This window comes from Salmo salar, chromosome 03 (assembly GCF_965601325.2).
Source record: "Salmo salar chromosome 03, fSalSal1, whole genome shotgun sequence".
Lineage (NCBI taxonomy): Eukaryota > Metazoa > Chordata > Actinopteri > Salmoniformes > Salmonidae > Salmo > Salmo salar.
Genome location: NC_138293.1, coordinates 15,326,204 through 15,347,275, shown reverse-complemented (window position 1 = coordinate 15,347,275; position 21,072 = coordinate 15,326,204). Strand labels below are relative to the sequence as shown.

Below are 21,072 nucleotides of genomic sequence, written 5' to 3'. Positions count from 1 at the left end.
CCGTCCAGTTTGATTTCTATTTGTAACTGCTATTTCACAAAAGCTGCTTAACCTATATACATTTTACAGACCCCGTATGTTTTACATTGGTTATCTTATTAGTCCCACCCTTCCTCTCCATTCAACCCCTCCCATCTATCTCTTAACGCCATCCATTCCCAACTATTTTGCCATTTTTTTGGCACAGCTGTCAATGTTTTGGTCCTTAAATGAAACTGGTATATATTTTTATTTATCCCAATTGTCTTTAACCATTTTTGGTCTTTAAAACAGGGCCGACAGACAAGTTCCTTACTTTTTCCCCCTTCTACTTGCCTCTTCCATTTTTGTGGTAATGCTGCAATTAGTTGGTTGTAAATTTGGGTAGAGCAGACATTTCTATATGTCTGAATGACAACTCCACCAGTCCTATTTATGATATAATTTACAAAAATTATACTTTTTTGTTTTTTTTAAATCGAAAATACTTTACATTTTTATCAATTAGTATATTTTAGTTTAACTACAATATTTGTTGTATTATTTGTTTTGTGTTTTCAGGTGGATTAAACTGAAATTGCAACCAACTTTCTATGGCTTGTTTAAAAATAATGATATTTTTGAGATTATTTCGTTTTCAAATAACCGAAAGTGAGTGGTTGTAATCTGAATAACGGGAAAAAGGCCATTCTTGAACATGGGGTGAGACATTCTTACTAATTTACTGGAGAACCATTTTGGATTTAAGTATAACTGTTGTGTGACTGATGCCTTTAGTGAGAGGTCTAATGCTTTAATATTTAATCATTTCTGCCCTCCGAATTCATATTCATTATATAAATAGGCCCTTTTAATTTTGTCTGGCTTGCCATTCCAAATAAAATAGAATATTTTTAGTTCATATAATTTAAAAAGCAGGTCACTAGGTGTAGGCAAAACCATAAGCAAATAGGTACACTATGATATGACTAAAGAGTTAATCAGGGTGATTTTTCCACAAATAGACAGGTATTTTCCTTTCCATGGTAGCAAGATCTTATCTATTTTTGCTAACTTTCTATTCAAATGTATTGGAGTGAGAATTTCTTTCTTTCGGGATTTGTATACCGAGTATGTCCACATCTCCATCAGACCATTTTATTGGTAAACTACACAGTAATGTAAAAGTTGAATTTTTTTGTGATCCAATACGTAATATAGTACACTTATCCAGAGAGGTTAGAACAAGTATCTAGATCCTATATGAGGCTCTGGAGGGATTCTAATTGTGGTTTTAAAAGAACTTGAATCATCAATGTACAATGACACCTTTGTTTTTAAGCCCTGGATTTCTAGTCCCTTAATATGTTGGATCTAATTTTAACAGCTAACATTTCGATGGCAATAATAAATAGATATGCCGATAGTGGCAACCTTGTTTTACTCCTCTTGACAGTTTATGAGATGTAGACATTATTTACTATTTTACACCTAGGGTTACTATACATAACTTTAACCCATTTTATAAGAGATTCTCAAAAATTGAAATATTCCAGGCATTTATGTATAAACTCCATTCGTTCTTTATCAAAAGCCTTTTCAAAACCAGACCTGGTGTCCCTGATATTTCATAGTATTATATTGTTTCCAGTACTTGTCTTATATTGTCTCCAATGTATCGTCCATGTAAAAAACCTGTCTGATTATGATGAATAATATCTGACAAAACCTTTTTTAATTCTATGAGCCAAGCATTTTGCTAGGATTTTTGCATCACAACACTGAAGTGTAAGAGGCCTCCAATTTTTTAAATGGACTGGATCTTTATATATACACACCACTTGGATCCTGTTTCAGTAATAATGATATCAGACCTTGTTGCGTGTCTGATAATCTACCGTTAATATAGGAGTGGTTAAAACATGCTATAAATGGTCCTCTGAGTATATAGGGATGGTATGCCATCCAGCCCTGGCGTTTTCATATTAACTAGAGAAAACAATGCAGACATTACTACATATGACAATGCTCTTAAAACCAGTTGAAAGTATAAATGGTATGATGTAGAGCGTTAGAGAAGGCTGTTTTCATCCCTTGTTTTCATGCAGTGTTGTCTGGAATAGAAAACGAAACATTTCCTTCATAGGTTGTTGAGACCCAGTTCTTGTCTTTAACCCTGACCCCCACTGATCTTTGACAATCTTCTTGTTTCTCATCTTGTTCCCCTTCATCTCCCCAGTCCTGGACACACAACATATCCAAGGAGAAGGAGTTCCTCCGCAAGCTGGTGAAGGCCAACGTCATCACGGACCTGACCAACGGCATTTGAGTCTAACTGTCCCAGAGCTTTGCCTTTTTCCAAAAGAACCACATGACAGAGGATTCTGGGAATGAACCTGGATGGATGGATGGATGGGTGGGGGGTGGGTAGACCCTGGTGGTCTGCATACTGCCTAAGTTTTTATAAAGAGAAGATTTAAATGGACGGCTCAGTGGAGAGACGCACATACGTGCCTTCTGACCCAGAGGCTCCTGTGTCAGGAGAGACATAGGCCTGGATCGGACGTCTTCAGGACAGTCAACGGACGACCCGACAACCGGGTTTACCGTTTCAATACCCCTAAAAATCACGAACGGAAAAGTGGTATGGAAGAGGATGATGATGATGATGATGATGATGGATGGAAGGCCCGACGGACAGCTGTAGAGTCGGATAATCTGCAAAAGAGAGGGTCAGATGGTTACAGCAGTGCCAAACGTACGTACCTCGTTACAAAGGGGGGAGCAGATGCCCTCTCCCTGTACTGCCTGAATGTATTCACAAAACAATGTAAATATCAAAGATTATTACCGTGCTTTTTAACAAGCTGCAGCAACCCCCCATCCGGGCATTGGCGAGCCTCCCTCCATCCGGGCATCAGCATACAGTACATATCCCACCTTAGACCCACACAAGGCCTTTTTTAAAACATCTTTGTCTCTCCCCCTTATCGCTTCCATATCAGCAGGCCTTTTTGAGGCCCTTTATTTTGAGATTCTCATTACAGATGTTAATATCCAGAAAGACAAGAGGCCTGGATTATTTTATTTAGGTTTAATTTATTTATAAATAGGCTGAGAATTGGTGCATTATCCTTTCCTTGTTCCAGTTCGCCACGATGTGCTTCCTCAATGACTCACTGAGGTGTCATTAGTTGTTGAGTGGATATCCCTCAAACCTGGGCTGAGACCCTAGTATTTCCAGTATGGCTTTAATATAAGCCCAAGTCCAAGTCAGTATGATCATTTTTGGCCCCACATGTACAATCTTTCAGTCAGATTTTTGTGTTGTATTATGAAATGTTTTTTTTATGTTTTCCTTTGTGTGCTCTAATGAACATGCCCAAGTATCACAAGATGAAGCCCCAACAGACCAGTATTACAAAGATAGAGAGAGAGAACCACTGGTCTGGGAATAGTGTTCCTGTACACACCCAAGTGTTACAGAATAATTTGCCACTTGTCCAGTATTCATGGAGGTGCATACTTACTGTACACCTGTATCCACTTATCTTCCTGACCATTAGTAAGGTATATCAGGGTTGTGTTAATTTGGCGAGAAATATAAGAAAACATACGAAAACGTTGAGACTGACTGGACTTCAAATGCTAATTTGTGTTCTATTGCAAAAGGTTTTAAATAGTTTTATTTTGTGTGCTGTAATGAACACTAACTTGTTTCAGAGAGGTGTCACTGATCTGTCTTGCTGTGCTCCCTCAACAAAACTTTCTCACTTCTGTTCACGATGGGAAAATAAAACAATATGGAGGAATCTTAACCTAGCCTACCATATTGGTGTTACAATACCTATCCAGGCCCTTCAAATTAGTTAGGGGAAAGTAGGCTTCTTTTACACAGGCAGCCCAATTCTGATATTTGTTCCACTAATCTGTCTTGTGAAAAGATTTGATTGGTCAATAGACAAATTAGTGGAAAAAGATCACAATTGGGCTGCCTGCGTAAATGCAGCCTTTGATCCCTTCCCTCCAACCTAGATAACAATCTTTCAGAAATGGAACCCTGCATAGGACTTTCACTGCTAGGGTACTAAGAACAGCTTACCAATGCACTACCCACCTGGCGAGGCCCACTCAGGCTGCGTTTACAGGGTTGGAGTCAATTCCATATCAAATATAGACAGGTTAAATAGTCAGTCATTTTCAATGAGGATTTTTTTCATTAATAAAACATAAATGTGTGTCCTGGATTGGGCAGGAATTGAAACAGAATTGACCCCAGCCTGGTCTGTAGGTAGAATGTCATTATTAGATCTGGAGATGACAATGACATCATACAGGAAACCTCACCATATCATCCAACAAGAGCGGTCAAAATCAGTCATCACCTTGCCCTAACACAATCAATCACTGGCAAGGTCGGTACAGATCAAATCACAAGTGTTACTGTTTCTTTTTATATATTATATGAAATCGAGACTTTGTCATATCTGCAACTTGTTAATAAATACGTTGACCCTTTTGTCGCTTTGTAAGGTGACTGATGGTGTATTTCTTTGTTTTTATGTGATCATACAAAGCACTGTCAACGGGTGGTCTATGCTATGCAGGCAACACTCTGCACCAAATGTAAGGCCTTTATGGGGTTACAAGGCCCTGGTGTTCTTTCCTGTTGTGCAGCCCTCATACTATAGCTCTGTCCATTATTCTGTTGGAGTTTATAGACTCCACAGGAAACGTAGTGTCCGTTATTCTGTTTAAGAGCTTATGGACTCCACAGGAAACAGTGTTAAGATGAAGAGGATGGGTCTAAGCGTAGAGAAGGATTTCCTCTAATTCCCTCCCACCTGCTGAGAGAGGGGAAATAATGGTTCAATCCCCTATCCACTCTACTTCCTTTCTAGCACTCTTGCTGTCTCTCACACTCATTCTCTCTCTTCTTCACCTGCCAAACCCATATGAGCATCTAGTTTCATTGTAGTGGCCCTGAGGGACCCATCCAAACCAGGAGAGACACACTGTTGCAGTGATACTTTAAGACCCACACACGTACATTAGCACACATATATGCAAACAGAAGGGGGGATGAGAAAGCACAGCTGCTGGTGCTGTAAGTGAATAGCGAGTGGGGGATACTGGAGCTCTTTAAAGGGCATTTGGTGCTGTTCCATCCTGCTGTTAAAAGGGTGCCAGTAACACCCGGCCCATTGCGCTGCTCTCCACCAAAACTCTGCACTGACAGCTCTGACTCCACAGACCTCACTGTCCTGCCGGCGAGCCGTAACAATGCTTCGGCTCTCGGCGGAGCCTGCACCCCTTCAGCAGACTCCCCTTTTATTCCTGGCGACAGGTTCTGCACTCCGCCTCCTCTCCATGGGCTTGGAATGGGAAGGCCGTGACCCCTAGGCTGAAACCTAAACTCCCGGTAAAAGTCGGAGTGCTGGAAGGGAAAGAACATGCGCGTGCACACACAGATGGGAGAACAACATCTGTCTTTCACTCGGTTTAATTTAGAGATGGAGAGCAGTCTCTCTGTCCTCTCTTTTTGTCTCTCTGACCTCACGCTGTCTGTCTTTGTACCCATCCCTCTCTTCGATCCATATGTAATCAGTGTCAAGGTTAGGACTTTTTAGGGAATACTGGATCGACCGTGTGACTAACGATCTCCGGAAAGCTTTTTTCCCCCCAATACTGTCTGTAATTGGCACCCCACTGACATTCACACATACTTTAGGGCTAAATATAACCATATTCTCAATTATACCGTATTCTCCTCGTCAGTATTTAATGTAATACTTTACAAAGAGTTGGTTCTTTAAAGTTCCCCCTGGCCCTCGGTGATTAAAATGGCCACAACAGGAACCATTCAGAAAAAGACAGAGAAACATCTGGAATAGTATCGTCTGTCAACACTGGAACATTCACTAATTACCATTGCAGTGGTTGACGCACTACCAAGGCTTATGCATTCAAAACAACTTTTTATTTCCCCCAAAATACTATTAATACAAAGTGGCAGGGTTGGTTCGTTAGCTTTTCCAACCTTAAAGAATCCCCAATAGTGCTCATGATCATGGTGGGATTACAGCCTCGTAAACAAAGCCATACAGTATGTAGGCTGTATTTTATTGTCTGTTTGCATAAACACTACCATAAGTCTTGGGACTGCACACTTGAAATATCATTCATGAAATGAAAACACCCAGAGTAATTTCGTAAACTGAGGACTGAAATGACTTAAATTGGGACTGTTTTGAGTGACTTTGATGGAGGTTCCCACTTGTAAAGAGAAAATAAACTTGCACAGGACAGTTGGACAAGACCCAAGGAGGAAAGGCACCTTGGGATATACGAGGGTGGGGCAGTGAGTGGACCTGTGCATTAGATGAAACTGGAGAAACCCAAAGGGAACCGAATTCTCTTAACTGTCCCTCACATCTGGAGTGTGCACCACACTCCTTCTAACCCCCTCCATCTTTCTCATCATCCCCCCCATCCTGTCTGGAAACATGGCAGGGACACGGTCAGGTCCAACGGCCCAGATGTCCATCCGGTAACCGTGGAAACTGCTCTGGACAACCCCCTGCTGAGCAGTACAGGGACTTGAGAACTCCGCGTCAGCAAAGAAGCATTTTTGTAATAATGAAGTATGATAGTCATCAATTCCTTATATCCAACCATGTCCAAAAGACAAATCCTTTAGAAGTCCTAGAGAAGAATCTTTTGAAAATGTAAGCCCATCCCTGTGTTGCCTGAGCTTTGCCAGCTTCCCAACCAATTTCCTTACACATGCCGACTCAATAAATAAGCAGCAGACAAATTGGGTAGATTGTGTTCAAAGAGGATCACAAAGGCGGAGAACTCCTGTGCGCTGGAGCGAGAAGCCCTCTTAACAGGACAATGCCTTTGCCTTGCGGCTGGCCGGTGACTTGCCAACTGTTTCATAACTACAATACTGTTAAGTCATTCAGCTTTTCATCTCAAAGGATTTTTCTCTTTTAAGTGACTATCTGCAACATTTAATGCAAAGTGTGATGAATAAATTAGTTTCAAAGTATAAGTAGTCTATAGAATGGGAATCAGCATGTTAAACTGCAGTGGTCATCAACTATACTGAATAAAAATATAAATGCAACATGTAAAGTGTTGGTCCCATGTTTCCTGAGGTGAAATAAAAGATCCCAGAAATGTTCCATATGCACAAAAAGCTTATTTCTCTCAAATGTTGTGCACACATTTGTTTACATCCCTGTTAAAACCTGTTGGGGATAGGGGCAGTATTTTCACGGCCGGATAAAAAAACGTACCCGATTTAAACTGGTTACTACTCTTGCCCAGAAATGAGAATATGCATATAATTAGTAGATTTGGATAGAAAACACTCTAAAGTTTCTAAAACTGTTTGAATGGTGTCTGTGAGTATAACAGAACTCATATGGCAGGCCAAAACCTGAGAAGATTCCATACAGGAAGTGCCCTGTCTGACAATTTGTTGTCCTTCTGTTGCATCTCTATCGAAAATACAGCATCTGTGCTGTATGGGGTGTCTGCTGTCTCTGGGCAAAGTACAGCAGCAGAGTTTGTAAGTGGTCAGCCTGGGGACAGTGAGAATGAGATGCGCGTTCACGAGACTTCTCAATTTTTTTCTTTCAGCCTTTGAATGAATACAACGTTGCCCAGTTGGAATATTATCGATATTTTACGAGAAAAATAGCATAACAATTTATTTTAAACAGCGTTTGACATGCTTCTAAGTACGGTAATGGAATATTTAGAAATGTTTTGACACGAAATGCGCTCGCGCGTTACCCTTCGGATAGTGACCTGAACGCACAAACAAAACGGAGGTATTTGGATATAACTATGGATTATTTGGAACCAAAACAACATTTGTTGTTGAAGTAGAAGTCCTGGGACTGCATTCTGATGAAGAACAGCAAAGGTAATCCAATTTTTCTAATAGTAATTCTGAGTTTAGTGAGCCCCAAACTTGGTGGGTGTCAAATTAGCTAGCCGTGATGGCCGAGCTATGTACTCAGAATATTGCAAAATGTGCTTTCGCCGAAAAGCTATTTTAAAATCTGACATAGCGTTTGCATAAAGGAGTTCTGTATCTATAATTCTTAAAATAATTATTATGTATTTTGTCAACATTTATCATGAGTAATTTAGTAAATTCACCGGAAGTTTTCGGTGGGTATGCTAGTTCTGAACATCACATGCTAATGTAAAAAGCTGGTTTTTGATATAAATATGAACTTGATTGAACAAAACATGCATGTATTGTATAACATAATGTCCTAGGAGTGTCATCTGATGAAGATCATCAAAGGTTAGTGCTGCATTTAGCTGTGGTTTTGGTTTTTGTGACATATATGCTTGCTTTGAAAATGGCTGTGTGATTATTTTTGGCAGGGTACTCTCCTGACATAATCTAATGTTTTGCTTTCGCTGTAAAGCCTTTTTGAAATTGGACAATGTGGTTAGATTAACGAGAGTCTTTTCTTTAAAATGGTGTAAAATAGTCATATGTTTGAGAAATTGAAGTTAAGGCATTTTTTAGGTATTTGTATTTCGCGCCACGCAATTCCACTGGCCGTTGACTAGGGTGGGACGCCAACGTCCCACCTAGCCCATAGAAGTTAATGAGCAGTTCTTCTTTGCCAAGATAGTCCATCCACCTCACAGGTGTGGCATATCAAGAAGCCGATTAACCTCTTATATCTAGACGTTCCTCTAGCGGAACACCTGCTCCAATATCCAATGATAGGCATGGCGCGAATTACAAATTCCTCAAAAATACAAAAACTTCAATTTTTCAAACATATGACTACTTCACAGCATTTTTAAGACAAGACTCTCCTTTATCTAACCACACTGTCCGATTTCAAAAAGGCTTTACAGCGAAAGCAAAACATTAGATTATGTCAGCAGAGTACCCAGCCAGAAATAATCAGACACCCATTTTTCAAGCTAGCATATAATGTCACAAAAACCAAAACCACAGCTAAATGCAGCACTAACCTTTGATGATCTTCATCAGATGACACTCCTAGGACATTATGTTATACAATACATGCATGTTTTGTTCAATCAAGTTCATATTTATATCAAAAACCAGCTTTTTACATTAGCATGTGACGTTCAGAACTAGCATTCCCACCGAAAACCTCCGGTGAATTTACTAAATGACTCACGATAAACGTTCACAAAAAACATAACAATTATTTTAAGAATTATAGATACAGAACTCCTTTGTGCAATCGAGGTGTCCGATTTTAAAATAGCTTTTCGGTGAAAGCACATTTTGCAATATTCTGAGTAGATAGCCCAGCCATCACGGCTAGCTATTTAGACACCCACCAAGTTTAGCCCTGACCAAACTCCGATTTACTATTACAAAAGTTTGATTACCTTTGGTGTTCTTCGTCAGAATGCACTCCCAGGACTGCTACTTCAATAACAAATGTTGGTTTGGTTCAAAAGAATCCATTGTTATATCCAAATAGCGGCGTTTTGTTTGTGCGTTCAAGACACTATCCGAAGTGTAAATAAGGGTCACTAGCATGGCGCATTTCGTGACAAAAGATTTCTAAATATTCCATTACCGTACTTCGAAGCATGTCAACCGCTGTTTAAAATAAAATTTTATGCCATTTTTCTCGTAAAAAAGCGATAATATTCCGACCGGGAATCTGCGTTTAGGTAAACAGACGAAAGAAAATAAAGCATGGGGTCGACTCGGGCACGAGCCTGAGTCTCACAGTACTGTGACCAGCCACTACCCAAACGCGCTACTTTTTTTCAGTCAGAGCCTGCAAAGCCACGATTCAGCTTTTTGCCGCCTACTGAGAGCCCATGGGAGCCGTAGGAAGTGTCACGTAACAGCAGAGATCCCCTGTAATGGATAGAGATAATCAAGAAGGGCCAAGAAATTGTCAGACAGGGCACTTCCTGCATGGAATCTTCTCAGGTTTTGGCCTGCCAAATGAGTTCTGTTATACTCACAGACACCATTCAAACAGTTTTAGAAACTTTGGAGTGTTTTCTATCCAAAGCTAATAATTATATGCATATTCTACTTTCTGGGCAGGAGTAATAATCAGATTAAATCGGGTACGTTTTTTATCCGGCCGTGAAAATACTGCCCCCTAGCCATAACAGGTTAAACAGCATGATCATCCCTGTCACAAACTCCTGTCACAAACTCGGATACCTCCTGTGCCTCAACCTGTTTTTTTTTACTGTTTTATTTTGTTTTGTTTTTATTTTGTTCGTAAGTGTTTTTGTCAACACCTGCTACCAACTAGTTAGCTAGCTATAGAGCCCGCTTCGCCTGGAGTCTTGTCCAGGACAATATTGATAATCCGGAGTTCCAATGCGGCAATTGTTTGCTTGCAGATGATTACAGGAATGAGGTGGCTATCCTTATCAAGCAAATTTCAATTCTGCGCAAACTTATGGGGAAAATGCAAATTGGAACTTTCTCATTCTCAACTCCTGTGGCTGGACGCCGCTCGGGCTTAATGGATGGACCTTAATGTGCTACTTCTTGAGCCACTCCTTTGTTGCCTTGGCCGTGTGTTTTGGGTCATTGTCATGCTGGAATACCCATCCACGACCCATTTTCAATGCCCTGGCTGAGGGAAGGACGTTCTCACACAAGATTTGACGGTACATGGCCCCGTCCATCGTCCCTTTGATGCAGTGAAGTTGTCCTGTCCCCTTAGCAGAAAAACACCCCCAAAGCATAATGTTTCCACCTCCATGTTTGACGGTGGGGATGGTGTTCTTGGGGTCATAGGCAGCATTCCTCCTCCTCCAAACACGGCGAGTTGAGTTGATGCCAAAGAGCTCCATTTTGGTCTCATCTGACCACAACACTTTCACCCAGTTGTCCTCTGAATCATTCAGATGTTCATTGGCAAACTTCAGACGGGCATGTATATGTGCTTTCTTGAGCAGGGGGACCTTGCTGGCGCTGCAGGATTTCAGTCCTTCACGGCGTAGTGTGTTACCAATTGTTTTCTTGGTGATTATGGTCCCAGCTGCCTTGAGATCATTGACAAGATCCTCCCGTGTCGTTCTGGGCTGATTCCTCACCGTTCTCATGATCATTGTAACTCCACGAGGTGAGATCTTGCATGGAGCCCCAGGCCGAGGGAGATTGACAGTTCTTTTGTGTTTCTTCCATTTGCGAATAATCGCACCAACTGTTGTCACCTTCTCACCAAGCTGCTTGGCGATGGTCTAGTAGCCCATTCCAGCCTTGTGTAGGTCTACAATCTTGTCCCTGACATCCTTGGAGAGCTCTTTGGTCTTGGCCATGGTGGAGAGTTTGGAATCTGATTGATTGATTGCTTCTGTGGACAGGTGTCTTTTATACAGGTAACAAGATCAGATTAGGAGCACTCCCTTTAAGAGTGTGCTCCTAATCTCAGCTCGTTACCTGTATAAAAGACACCTGGGAGCCAGAAATCTTTCTGATTGAGAGGGGATAAAATACTTATTTCCCTCATTAAAATGCAAATCAATTTATAACATTTTTGACATGCGTTTTTCTGGATTTTTTTGTTATTCTGTCTCTCACTATTCAAATAAACCTATCATTAAAATTATAGACTGATCATTTCTTTGTCAGTGGGCAAACGTACAAAATCAGCAGGGGATCAAATACTTTTTTCCCTCACTGTACATATTACCTAAATAACCTTGACTAACCCGGTGCCACCGCACATTGACTCTGTTCTGGTACCCCCTGTATATATCCTCACTATTGTTATTTTACTGCTGCTCTTTAATTACTTGTTACTTTTATTTTACTTTTTTTTTTACTTATCGATTTTTTTAGTTAACATGTTTTTCTTAACTTCTTAAAGCATTTTTGGTTAGGGCTTGTAAGTAAGCATTTCACTCTAAGGTCTACTACACCTGTTGTATTCGGCGCTTGTGACAAATAACATTTGACTTGATTTAAAGATGGATTTTAAAGAACTGATTGGGTCTCTGCTTGACACCAACAAACACCCCATAATATCTGGCCCTGTGCCCTTCCTAAATAGTGGCATTGAACGTTTCAGCAGACTTTAAGACTTTTAGCCCTCCCGCTATTGCAAATCTGTGGGTGTAACATTTATTGACAATTTTGATACTTTCTGGAAACAAAGCTCATTTTATATGGAGATGGGATCCACCCAAATCATTTGGGTTCCTGGATCCTTTCACAGCATTATAAGGCTGCATTGAGACAATAATTGATCAATGACCTCAGCTCAGTTAATCCCTACTATTGTGTCGCTGAGCTGTCAAAATGTTACAGCAAATGTACATTATCCTAGGGGCGTTGGAAGACACAATGTAAGTAATCTAATTTATGTCCTTCTCACTGCCCTGAATGCCTCTGCTTATCCTACAACTATTGTATGCAGTAATCATGTGCCTATGAACTAGAGTTATACTATTAGCACTGAGGCGGTGTGCACTAGTAGGAAATCCACTGTGTGCAGCTCACCCTGCACTAACATAAATAACATGAGCATGTCTACTTCTGCTAAGCTTCCCAGTAAAGCAATAAAAACAGTCAAGCATCCCAGAAAAGTTCTACAAATAGCCCATGTTAACATATGTAGCTTAAGAAACAAGGTTCATAAAATCAATAATTTACAGATGACATTCATATTCTGACAATCTCTGAAACTCACTTAGATAATACCTTTGATGATACTGTGGTAACAATACATTGTTATAACATCAACAGAAAAGACAGAAATGCCAAAGGTGGAGGTGTAGCCGTTTATATTCAGAACCACATTCCTGTAAAACTTAACTTAAACTAAATACTGTTGAAGTAATATGGCTACAGGTTCATCTGCCTCACCTAAAGCCAATTTTGGTGGGAAGCTGCTATAGACCACCAAGTGCTAACAGTCAGTATCTGGATAACATGTGTGAAATGCTTGATAAAGTATGTGATATCAACAGAGAGGTATATTTTCTGGGTGATTTAAATATTGACTGGCTTTCATCAAGCTGCCCACTCAAGAACAAGCTTCAAACTGTAACTAGTGCCTGCAACCTGGTTCAGGTTATCATTCACCTACCAGTGTAGTTACAAACAGCACAGGAATGAAATCATCAACATGTATTGATCACATCTTTATTGATGCTGCAGAAATTTGGTTTAAAGCAGTATCCAAATCCATCGGATGTAGTGATCACAATACAGTAGCCATATCTAGGAAAACCAAAGTTCCAAAGGCTGGGCCTAGTATAGTGTATAAGAGGTCATACAATACGTTTCGTAGTGATTCCTATGTTGTTGCTGTAAAGAATATTTGTTGGTCTGTGGTATGTAATGAGGAGCAACCAGACGCTGCACTTGACACATTTATGAAATTGCTTATTCCAGTTACTAATAAGCATGCACCCATTAAGAAAATGACTGTTAAAACCATTAAATCCCCGTCGATTAGCCTCCCGAGTGGCGCAGTGGTCTAAGGCACCGCAGTGCTAGCTGTGCCACTTGAGATTCTGGGTTCGAGTCCAGGTCACGACCGGGAGGCCCATGGGGCGGCGCAAAATTGTCCCAGCGTCATCCGGGTTAGGGGAGGGGGTTTGGCCAGCAGTGATGTCCTTGTCCCTTCGCGCACTAGTGACTCCTGTGGCGGGCCAGGCGCAGTGCATGCTGACACGGTCGCCAGGTGTACGGTGTTTTCTCTTACACATTGGTGCAGCTGGCTTCCGGGTTAAGTGGGCATTGTGTCAAGAAGCAGTGCGGCTTGGTTGGGTTGTGTTTCGGTGGACGCACGGCTCTCGACCTTCGCCTCTCCCAAGTCCATACGGGAGTTACTGCGATGAGACAAGACTGTAACTACCAATTGGATACCACGGAATTGGGTAGAAAAAGGGGTAAAAAAATCCCTGTGGATTGATGAGGAATTGAAAAATTGTTTGGTTGAGATGGATGAGGCAAAATGAATGGCAAATAAGTCTGGCTGCACAACCAATTGACAAAAGTACTGAAAATGTAAGAAATCATGTGACTAAACGGAATAAAAAGAACTAACTATAAAATGAAACAAACATAAATGACATAAAGAATGATAGTAAAAAGCTTTAGAGCACCTTAAATTACATTTCGGGCAAAAAGGCAAACTTAACTCCATCATTCATTAAGGTAGCTCATTCATCACAAAACCCACGGATACTGCCAATTACTTTAATGATTTTTTCATTGGCAAGATTAGCAAACTTAGGCATCACATGCCAGCAACAAATGTTGACACTACAGTACACATAGAAGTATAATTGATCAAATTATGAAACGCAAGCATTGTAATTTTTTGAATTCCGTAAAGTGAGTGTGGAAGAGGTGAAAAGATTATTGTTGTCTATCAACAATGGCAAGCCACCGGGGTCTGACAACTTGGATGGAAAATTACTGAAGATAATAGCGGACAATATTGGCACTCCTATTTGCCACATTTTCAATCTAAGCCTACTAGAATGTGTGTTCCCTCAGGCTTGGAGGGAAGCAAAATTAATTCCACTAGCCAAGAATAGTAAAGCCCCCTTTATTGGCTCAAATAGCCGACCAATCAGCCTGTTATCAACCCTTAATAAACTTTTGGAAAAAATTGTGTTTGACCAGATACAATGCTATTTTACTGTAAACAAATTGACAACAGATTTTCAGCACGCTTATAGGGAAGGACATCCAAATAGCACGGCACTTACACAAATGACTGATGATTGGCTGAGAGAAATTGATAATTAAAAGATTGTGGGAGCTTTTTTGTTGGACTTCAGTACGGCTTTTGACATTATCGACTCGTAGTCTGCTGGTGGAAAAAAGTATGTGTTATGGCTATACACCGTCTGCTATATTTTGGATAAAGAGTTACCTGTCTAACAGAACACAGAGGGTGTTCTTTAATGGAAGCCTCCAGCATAATCCAAGTAGAATCAGGAATTCCCCATGGCAGTCACCACAAGGAGTTGCTAGAGCACGATGTACCAAGTAAAGCCCCCCCCCCCCAATCCAAACCCTCCCCTAACAACGCTGGGCCAGTTGTGCACCGCCCTATGGGACTCTCAGTCACGGCCGGTAATGATACAGCCCTGGATCGAACCCCAGGCTGTAGTGACACCGCAACACTGTGATGCAGTGCCTTAGACCGCTGCGCCACTCAGGAGGCTCCCTTTACTTTTTTCAATCTTTACTAAGGACATGCCACTGGCCTTGAGTAAAGCCAGTGTGTCTATATATGCAGATGACTCAACACTATACACGTCAGATACTACAGTGAGTGAAATCACTGCAACACTTAACAAAGAGCTGCAGTTAGTTTCAGAATGGGTGGCAAGGAATGAGTTAGTCCTAAATATTTCTAAAACTAAAAGCATTGTATTTGGGACAAATCACTCGCTAAATCATAAACCTCAACTAAATCTTGAAATAAATTATGTGGCATTTTAGCAAGTTGAGGAGACTGCTTGGAGTAACCCTGGATTGTAAACTGTCATGGTCAAAACATGTTGATGCAACGGTACCTAAGATGGGGAGAAGTCTGTCCATAATTAAGCGCTGCTCTGCCTTTTTAACAACACTATCAACAAGGCAGGTCCTACAAGTTTTAGTTTTGTCGCACCTGGACTACTGTTCAGTCATGTGGCTCAGAACAGAGCAGCACGGCTGGCCCTTAAATGTACACGGAGAGCTGACATTAATAATATGCATGTAAATCTCTCACGGCTCAAAGTGGACGAGAGATTGACTTTTGTAAAAAATGTGTTGACATGCTGAATGCACCGAGGTGTCTGTTTAAACTACTGGCACACAGCTCGGACACCCGATCATACACCACAAGACATGCCACCAGAGGTCTCTTCACAAGACATGCCACCAGAGGTCTCTTCACAGTCCCAAAGTCCAGAATAGACTATGGAAGGTCAACAGTACTACTTAGAGCCATGGCTACATGGAACTCTATTCCACATCAGGTAAATGATGCAAGCAGTAGAATCAGATTTTAAAAAACAGATAAAAAATACACCTTATGGAACAGCGGGGAGTGTGAAGAGACACACACATGATAAGACACACACTCTACACACACGTACACATGGATGTTGTATTGTAAATATATGATAGTGGAGTAGTGGCCTGAGGGAACACACTAAATGTATTGGGTAAAGTGTTATGAAATTAAAGTTTTCAGTGGCCAGACAGAAGCCACTCCTCAGTAAAAGGCACTTGACAGCCCATTTGGAGTTTGCCAAAAGGCAGTTAAAGGACTCTCAGACCATGAGAATCAAGATTCTCTGGTCTGATGAAACCAAGATTGAACTCTGTGGTCTGAATGCCAAGCGTCACGTCTGGTGGAAACCTGGCACCATCTCTACGGTGAAGCATGGTGGTGGCAGCATCATGCTGGGGGATGTTTTTCAGCAGCATGAACTGGGAGACTAGTCAGGATTGAGTGAAAGATTAATGGAGCAAAGTACAGAGAGATCCTTGATGAAAATCTGCTCCAGAGCACTCAGGACCTCAGACTGGGGCGAAGGTGTGCCAAGCTTGTAGCGTCATACCCACAAGACTCGAGGCTATAATCGCTGCCAAAGGTGCTTCAACAAAGTACTGAGTAAAGGGTCTGAATACATGTAAATGTGATATTATATATATATTTTTTTATAAACTAGCATTTTTTTTAAACAAGCTGTTTTTGCTTTGTCATTATGGGTTATTGTGTGTAGATTGATGAGAGAAAAAAACAATGTTATCCATTTTAGAATAAGGCTGTAACATAACAAAATGTGTAAAAAGTCAAGGGGTCTGAATACTTTCCGAATGCACTGTAACTGCCATAATGTTGATGGACCCCAGAAAGAGTAGCTGCTGCCTTGGCAGGAACTAATGGGGATCTATAATAAATAAAAATACACAGGTGCACTTTGTGCTGGGGGACAATAAATGGCCACTCTGAAATGTGCAGTTTTGTCACAACACAATGCTACAGATGTCAACCAGAACTGTTGCCAAATACTTTTATGTTAATTTCTCTACCATAAGCCACATCCAGTGTTGTTTTAGGGGATTTGGCAGTATGTCCAACTGGCCTCAATACCGCAGACCACGTGCATGGCATTGTGTGGGCCAGCAGTTTGCTGAAGACAATGTTGTGAACAGAGTGCCCCAGGGTGACGGTGGGGTTATGGTATGGGCAGACATAAACTACTGACAACGAACACAATTGCATTTTATTGATGGCATTTTGAATGCTCAGGACTACCGTGACGAAATCCTGAGGCCGTTTGTCGTGCCATTCATCCGCCACCATCAACTCATGTTTCAGCATGATAATATACAGTCCTATGTCGCAAGGATCTGTACACAATTCCTGGAAGCTAAAAATGTCCCAGTTCTTCCATGGCCTGCATACTCACTAAACATGTCATCGATTTAGCACGTTTAGGATGCTCTGTATCAACGTGTAGGACAGCGGGATCCAGTACCCGCGCAATATCCAGCAACTTCGCACAGCCATTGAAGAGGAGTGAGACAACATTCCACAGGCCACAATCAACAGCCTGATCAACTCTATGTGAAGGAGATGTGTCGCGCTGCATTAGGCAGTGGTCACACCAGATACTGACTGGTTTCTGATCCACGCCCATACCTTTTTTAAGGTATCTGTGACCAGTCGTGAAATCAATAGATTAGGGCATAATTCATTTATTTAAATTGACTGATTTCCTTGTATGAACTGTAACTCAGTAAAATATTTTAAATGGTCGCATGTTGTGTTTATATTTTTGTTCAGTGTAGATTCAGCCGTGGGCCGATTTGTTTCTTGAGCGGATGGTGGGGGCCAGAACAAAATTACAAATCATTTGTAGACTGCAAATTGACCGCAAGAATCTCAAAAATATATCATATTTGACTAAAACCTAATAATTATAAGACTTGCTCACATTTGAATATATGTGTCTCTCTATTACGCGTGTGAATAATTGAACAGATTTCCCAAATTAAAATCAATAGGAGCTGATTTCCTTAGTCTTTTATGTCTAACAATGACAAAGTTTGACTTATTTTTTTTTTGCTCAGAAAACTTGGGCGGGAAATGAAATGGGCCGTCAGTTTGGGAACCCTGTTATACTGTATGTGAAGTATCAGATTTAGTGTAGTACAAAGTACGGGTATGGAATGTCTGTCACTGCAGGTTGAATCAGGATGTCATATTCATGAGAGATAAGGATTAATGAGTGTTTCTATAACAGTTTGGCAGTCATGTTACTTCTCATTTATCCAAAACCTTAGTTAACTACATTTTTCTGACTCGGCCTCTCTTGGGAGAACTGGAGGACAATCAGAGTTCCAGGCAGAGGTTTGACATGTTGACATTACTGTTCTGTGGGGATGAGAGTAGAGAGGTGACATTTGCCCAAAGTTGGGTTCAGTGACAGCGTTCTGTGTGTATGTGCATGTGTTTGAGTGTGTGTGTGTTTTGCATGCCTGAGTGTGTTGTCCTTGTGCTCATGGGGCTTAGCAATGGGTGTACACACAAATGCCGTACAAGTTCATTACCATCTGTCAGTGTGATGGCTTGGCACGCAGTCACAGAGGTGCTCATGGCTCTTGTCATAAAGTTATGCATATCAACGCACATTCTTCTTATTAAGTGACAATGCCGAAGCACTGATGTCATGGCTGTAAAGTAAAGTAGCCTGTGAGAGAACATATACAGTGCATTCTGAAAGTATTCAGACACCTTGACTTTTTTCACATTTTGTTACGTCACAGCCTTATTATAAAATGTTTTTTTTCTTCACCAATATACAAACAATACCCCATAATGTCAAATCAAAAACAGTATTTTAGAAATGTTTGCAAATTTATTAAAAAATATATAATACTGAAATCGCACATTTACATAAGTATTCAGACCTTTTATGTAGACAGTGGTGGAAAAAGTACCCCATTTTCATACTTGAGTAAAGGTTAACATACCTTAGTAGAAAATGACTCAAGTGAAAGTCATCCAGTAAAATACTACTTGAGTAAATGTTTAAAAGTATTTGATTTTAAATATACTTAAGTATCAAAAGTAAATGTAATTGCAAAAATATACTTAAAGGAAAAGTAGAAATAATTTCAAATTGTTCATATTAAGCAAACCAGATGGTACAATTTTCATGTTTTTATTTTATTTATGGCTAGCCAGGGGTAAGCTCCAACACTCAGACATAATTTACAAACAAAGCATGTGTGTTTAGTGAGTCCGACAGATCAGAGGCAGTAGGGATGACCAGGGATGTTCTCTTGATAAATGTGTGAATGTGTGAATTTGACAATTTTCTAGCCGAGCTAAGCATTCAAAATATAACGAGTACATTTGGGTGTCGGAAATGTTGTAAAAAGTACATTATTTTCTTTAGGAATGTAGTGAAGTAAAAGTAGTAAAAAATATAAATGGTAAAGTAAAGTACAGATACCTGAAACAAGTTAAGTAGAACTTTCAAGTATAAGTTCTTTACACCACCATATGTAGGCAGCATCTATATGCCAGAGGCATGTTCTCAGAAGACCCTGTCAATCTCCTTTTCAAAAAGCTTTGAAACCGTCATTCATTAGTTTCCTTGTTGTCATGGTTAAATACAACTCTTCTGTATTGATACAGCTTTAATGCATATGCTTTCACAATCCCGTCTCTGACTGTGTGAGAGAGTCATCCTGTAAAATGTAGTAAACATGTATTGTGTAATCCTCCCATCTGTCTCACCTTACCCAGGTGTCCCCTTGCCTTAGGGTCCATCTCTGGTATAGGCACAGTACAGTCCACAGGTTCCACTATGTTGTTGAACCTGCCATGCTCAGCTGTGTGTGTATAGTTACCCGGGTTCTATTAATAGGGATCGCGGGCGGGGATCCTCCCTTGCGTTTGTCTCTGCCTTCTGTGTGGTAGAGAGGAGAGCTGGGCGAGCGAGGCGCTGTTTGCCCAGGCTTTTGTGTTCCTCGGGCCTCAGTGTTTGCCCTGGAGGGAGTGCTGGAGCTGGCCTGATAGAGGGGTGGGGTCGTTTTGGGAGGGGAGGTGTGTGCTGTACAGTGCAGCCATAAGCCTGAATCTGAAGTATGTCAGGCAGGCATTTTCTGAAGGAATCCCCCTTCCTCCACCCTCTGCCCTCCCTCCATCTCTTCCTCCACCCTCTGCCCTCCCTCCATCTCTCTCTCCACCCTCTGCCCTCCCTCCATCTCTCTCTCCACACTCTGCCCTCCCTCCATCTCTCTCTCAACCCTCTGCCCTCCCTCCATCTCTCTCTCCACCCTCTGCCCTCCCTCCGTCTCTCTCTCCACCCTCTGCCCTCCCTCCATCTCTCTCTCCACCCTCTGCCCTCCCTGCATCTCTTCCTCCACCCTCTGCCCTCCCTCCATCTCTTCCTCCACCCTCTGCCCTCCCTCCATCTCTCTCTCCACCCTCTGCCCTCCCTCCATCTCTTCCTCCACCCTCTGCCCTCCCTCCATCTCTCTCTCCACACTCTGCCCTCCCTCCATCTCTCTCTCCACACTCTGCCCTCTTTCCATCTCTCTCTGCACCCTCTGCCCTCCCTCCATCTCTCTCTCCACACTCTGCCCTCTTTCCATCTCTCTCTGCACCCTCTGCCCTCCCTCCATCTCTCTCTCCACCCTCCATCAATCCCTCTCTGTGGATTACAGTAGACTTGGTGACAGTCTATAAGGGAGGCCTTGCCAGGACTATGTAAACATTGAGAGGAGGGTGGCAAATACACGTGTGTGTACAATATCCTTTGTTAGTTCATGAAGAATGTAAGAATGCAGTAAAATCACTAAAGTTTATGGGACAGAGAGCATAAACAACTTGGGAGTCAGTCCATGCCCACTGGGCACACACTGGTTGAATCAATGTTGTTTCCAACCAACGTGGAATAGACGTTGAATTGACATCTGTGGCGGAGTACATTTCCTCAAAGTATATGTATGCCTCCTGTTTTTATTTTTGCTCAGAACCTTGTTGTTGTCAATACCGACGCACAGACACGTATCCATATCCAAACCCTTTCAGATATGACAATTCCAGTGCGCCCTCCCCATTAACA

General features: G+C 41.4%; 1 protein-coding gene across 4 annotated transcripts in view; it reads left to right on the top strand.

Moving 5' to 3' along the window:
* Window positions 1-4,495, top strand: part of LOC106598945 (CMP-N-acetylneuraminate-beta-1,4-galactoside alpha-2,3-sialyltransferase) — an 82,263-nt gene extending 77,768 nt beyond the window's left edge. For all 4 annotated transcript variants that reach the window (XM_045714530.2, XM_014189977.3, XM_014189974.3 and 1 more), the window contains one exon: window positions 2,198-4,495. In XM_045714530.2, the coding sequence (XP_045570486.1) occupies window positions 2,198-2,287 (90 nt within the window). In that variant the 3' untranslated portion in view covers window positions 2,288-4,495. The remainder of the gene's footprint in view (window positions 1-2,197) is intronic.
* The last annotated feature ends 16,577 nt before the right edge of the window (window positions 4,496-21,072 follow it).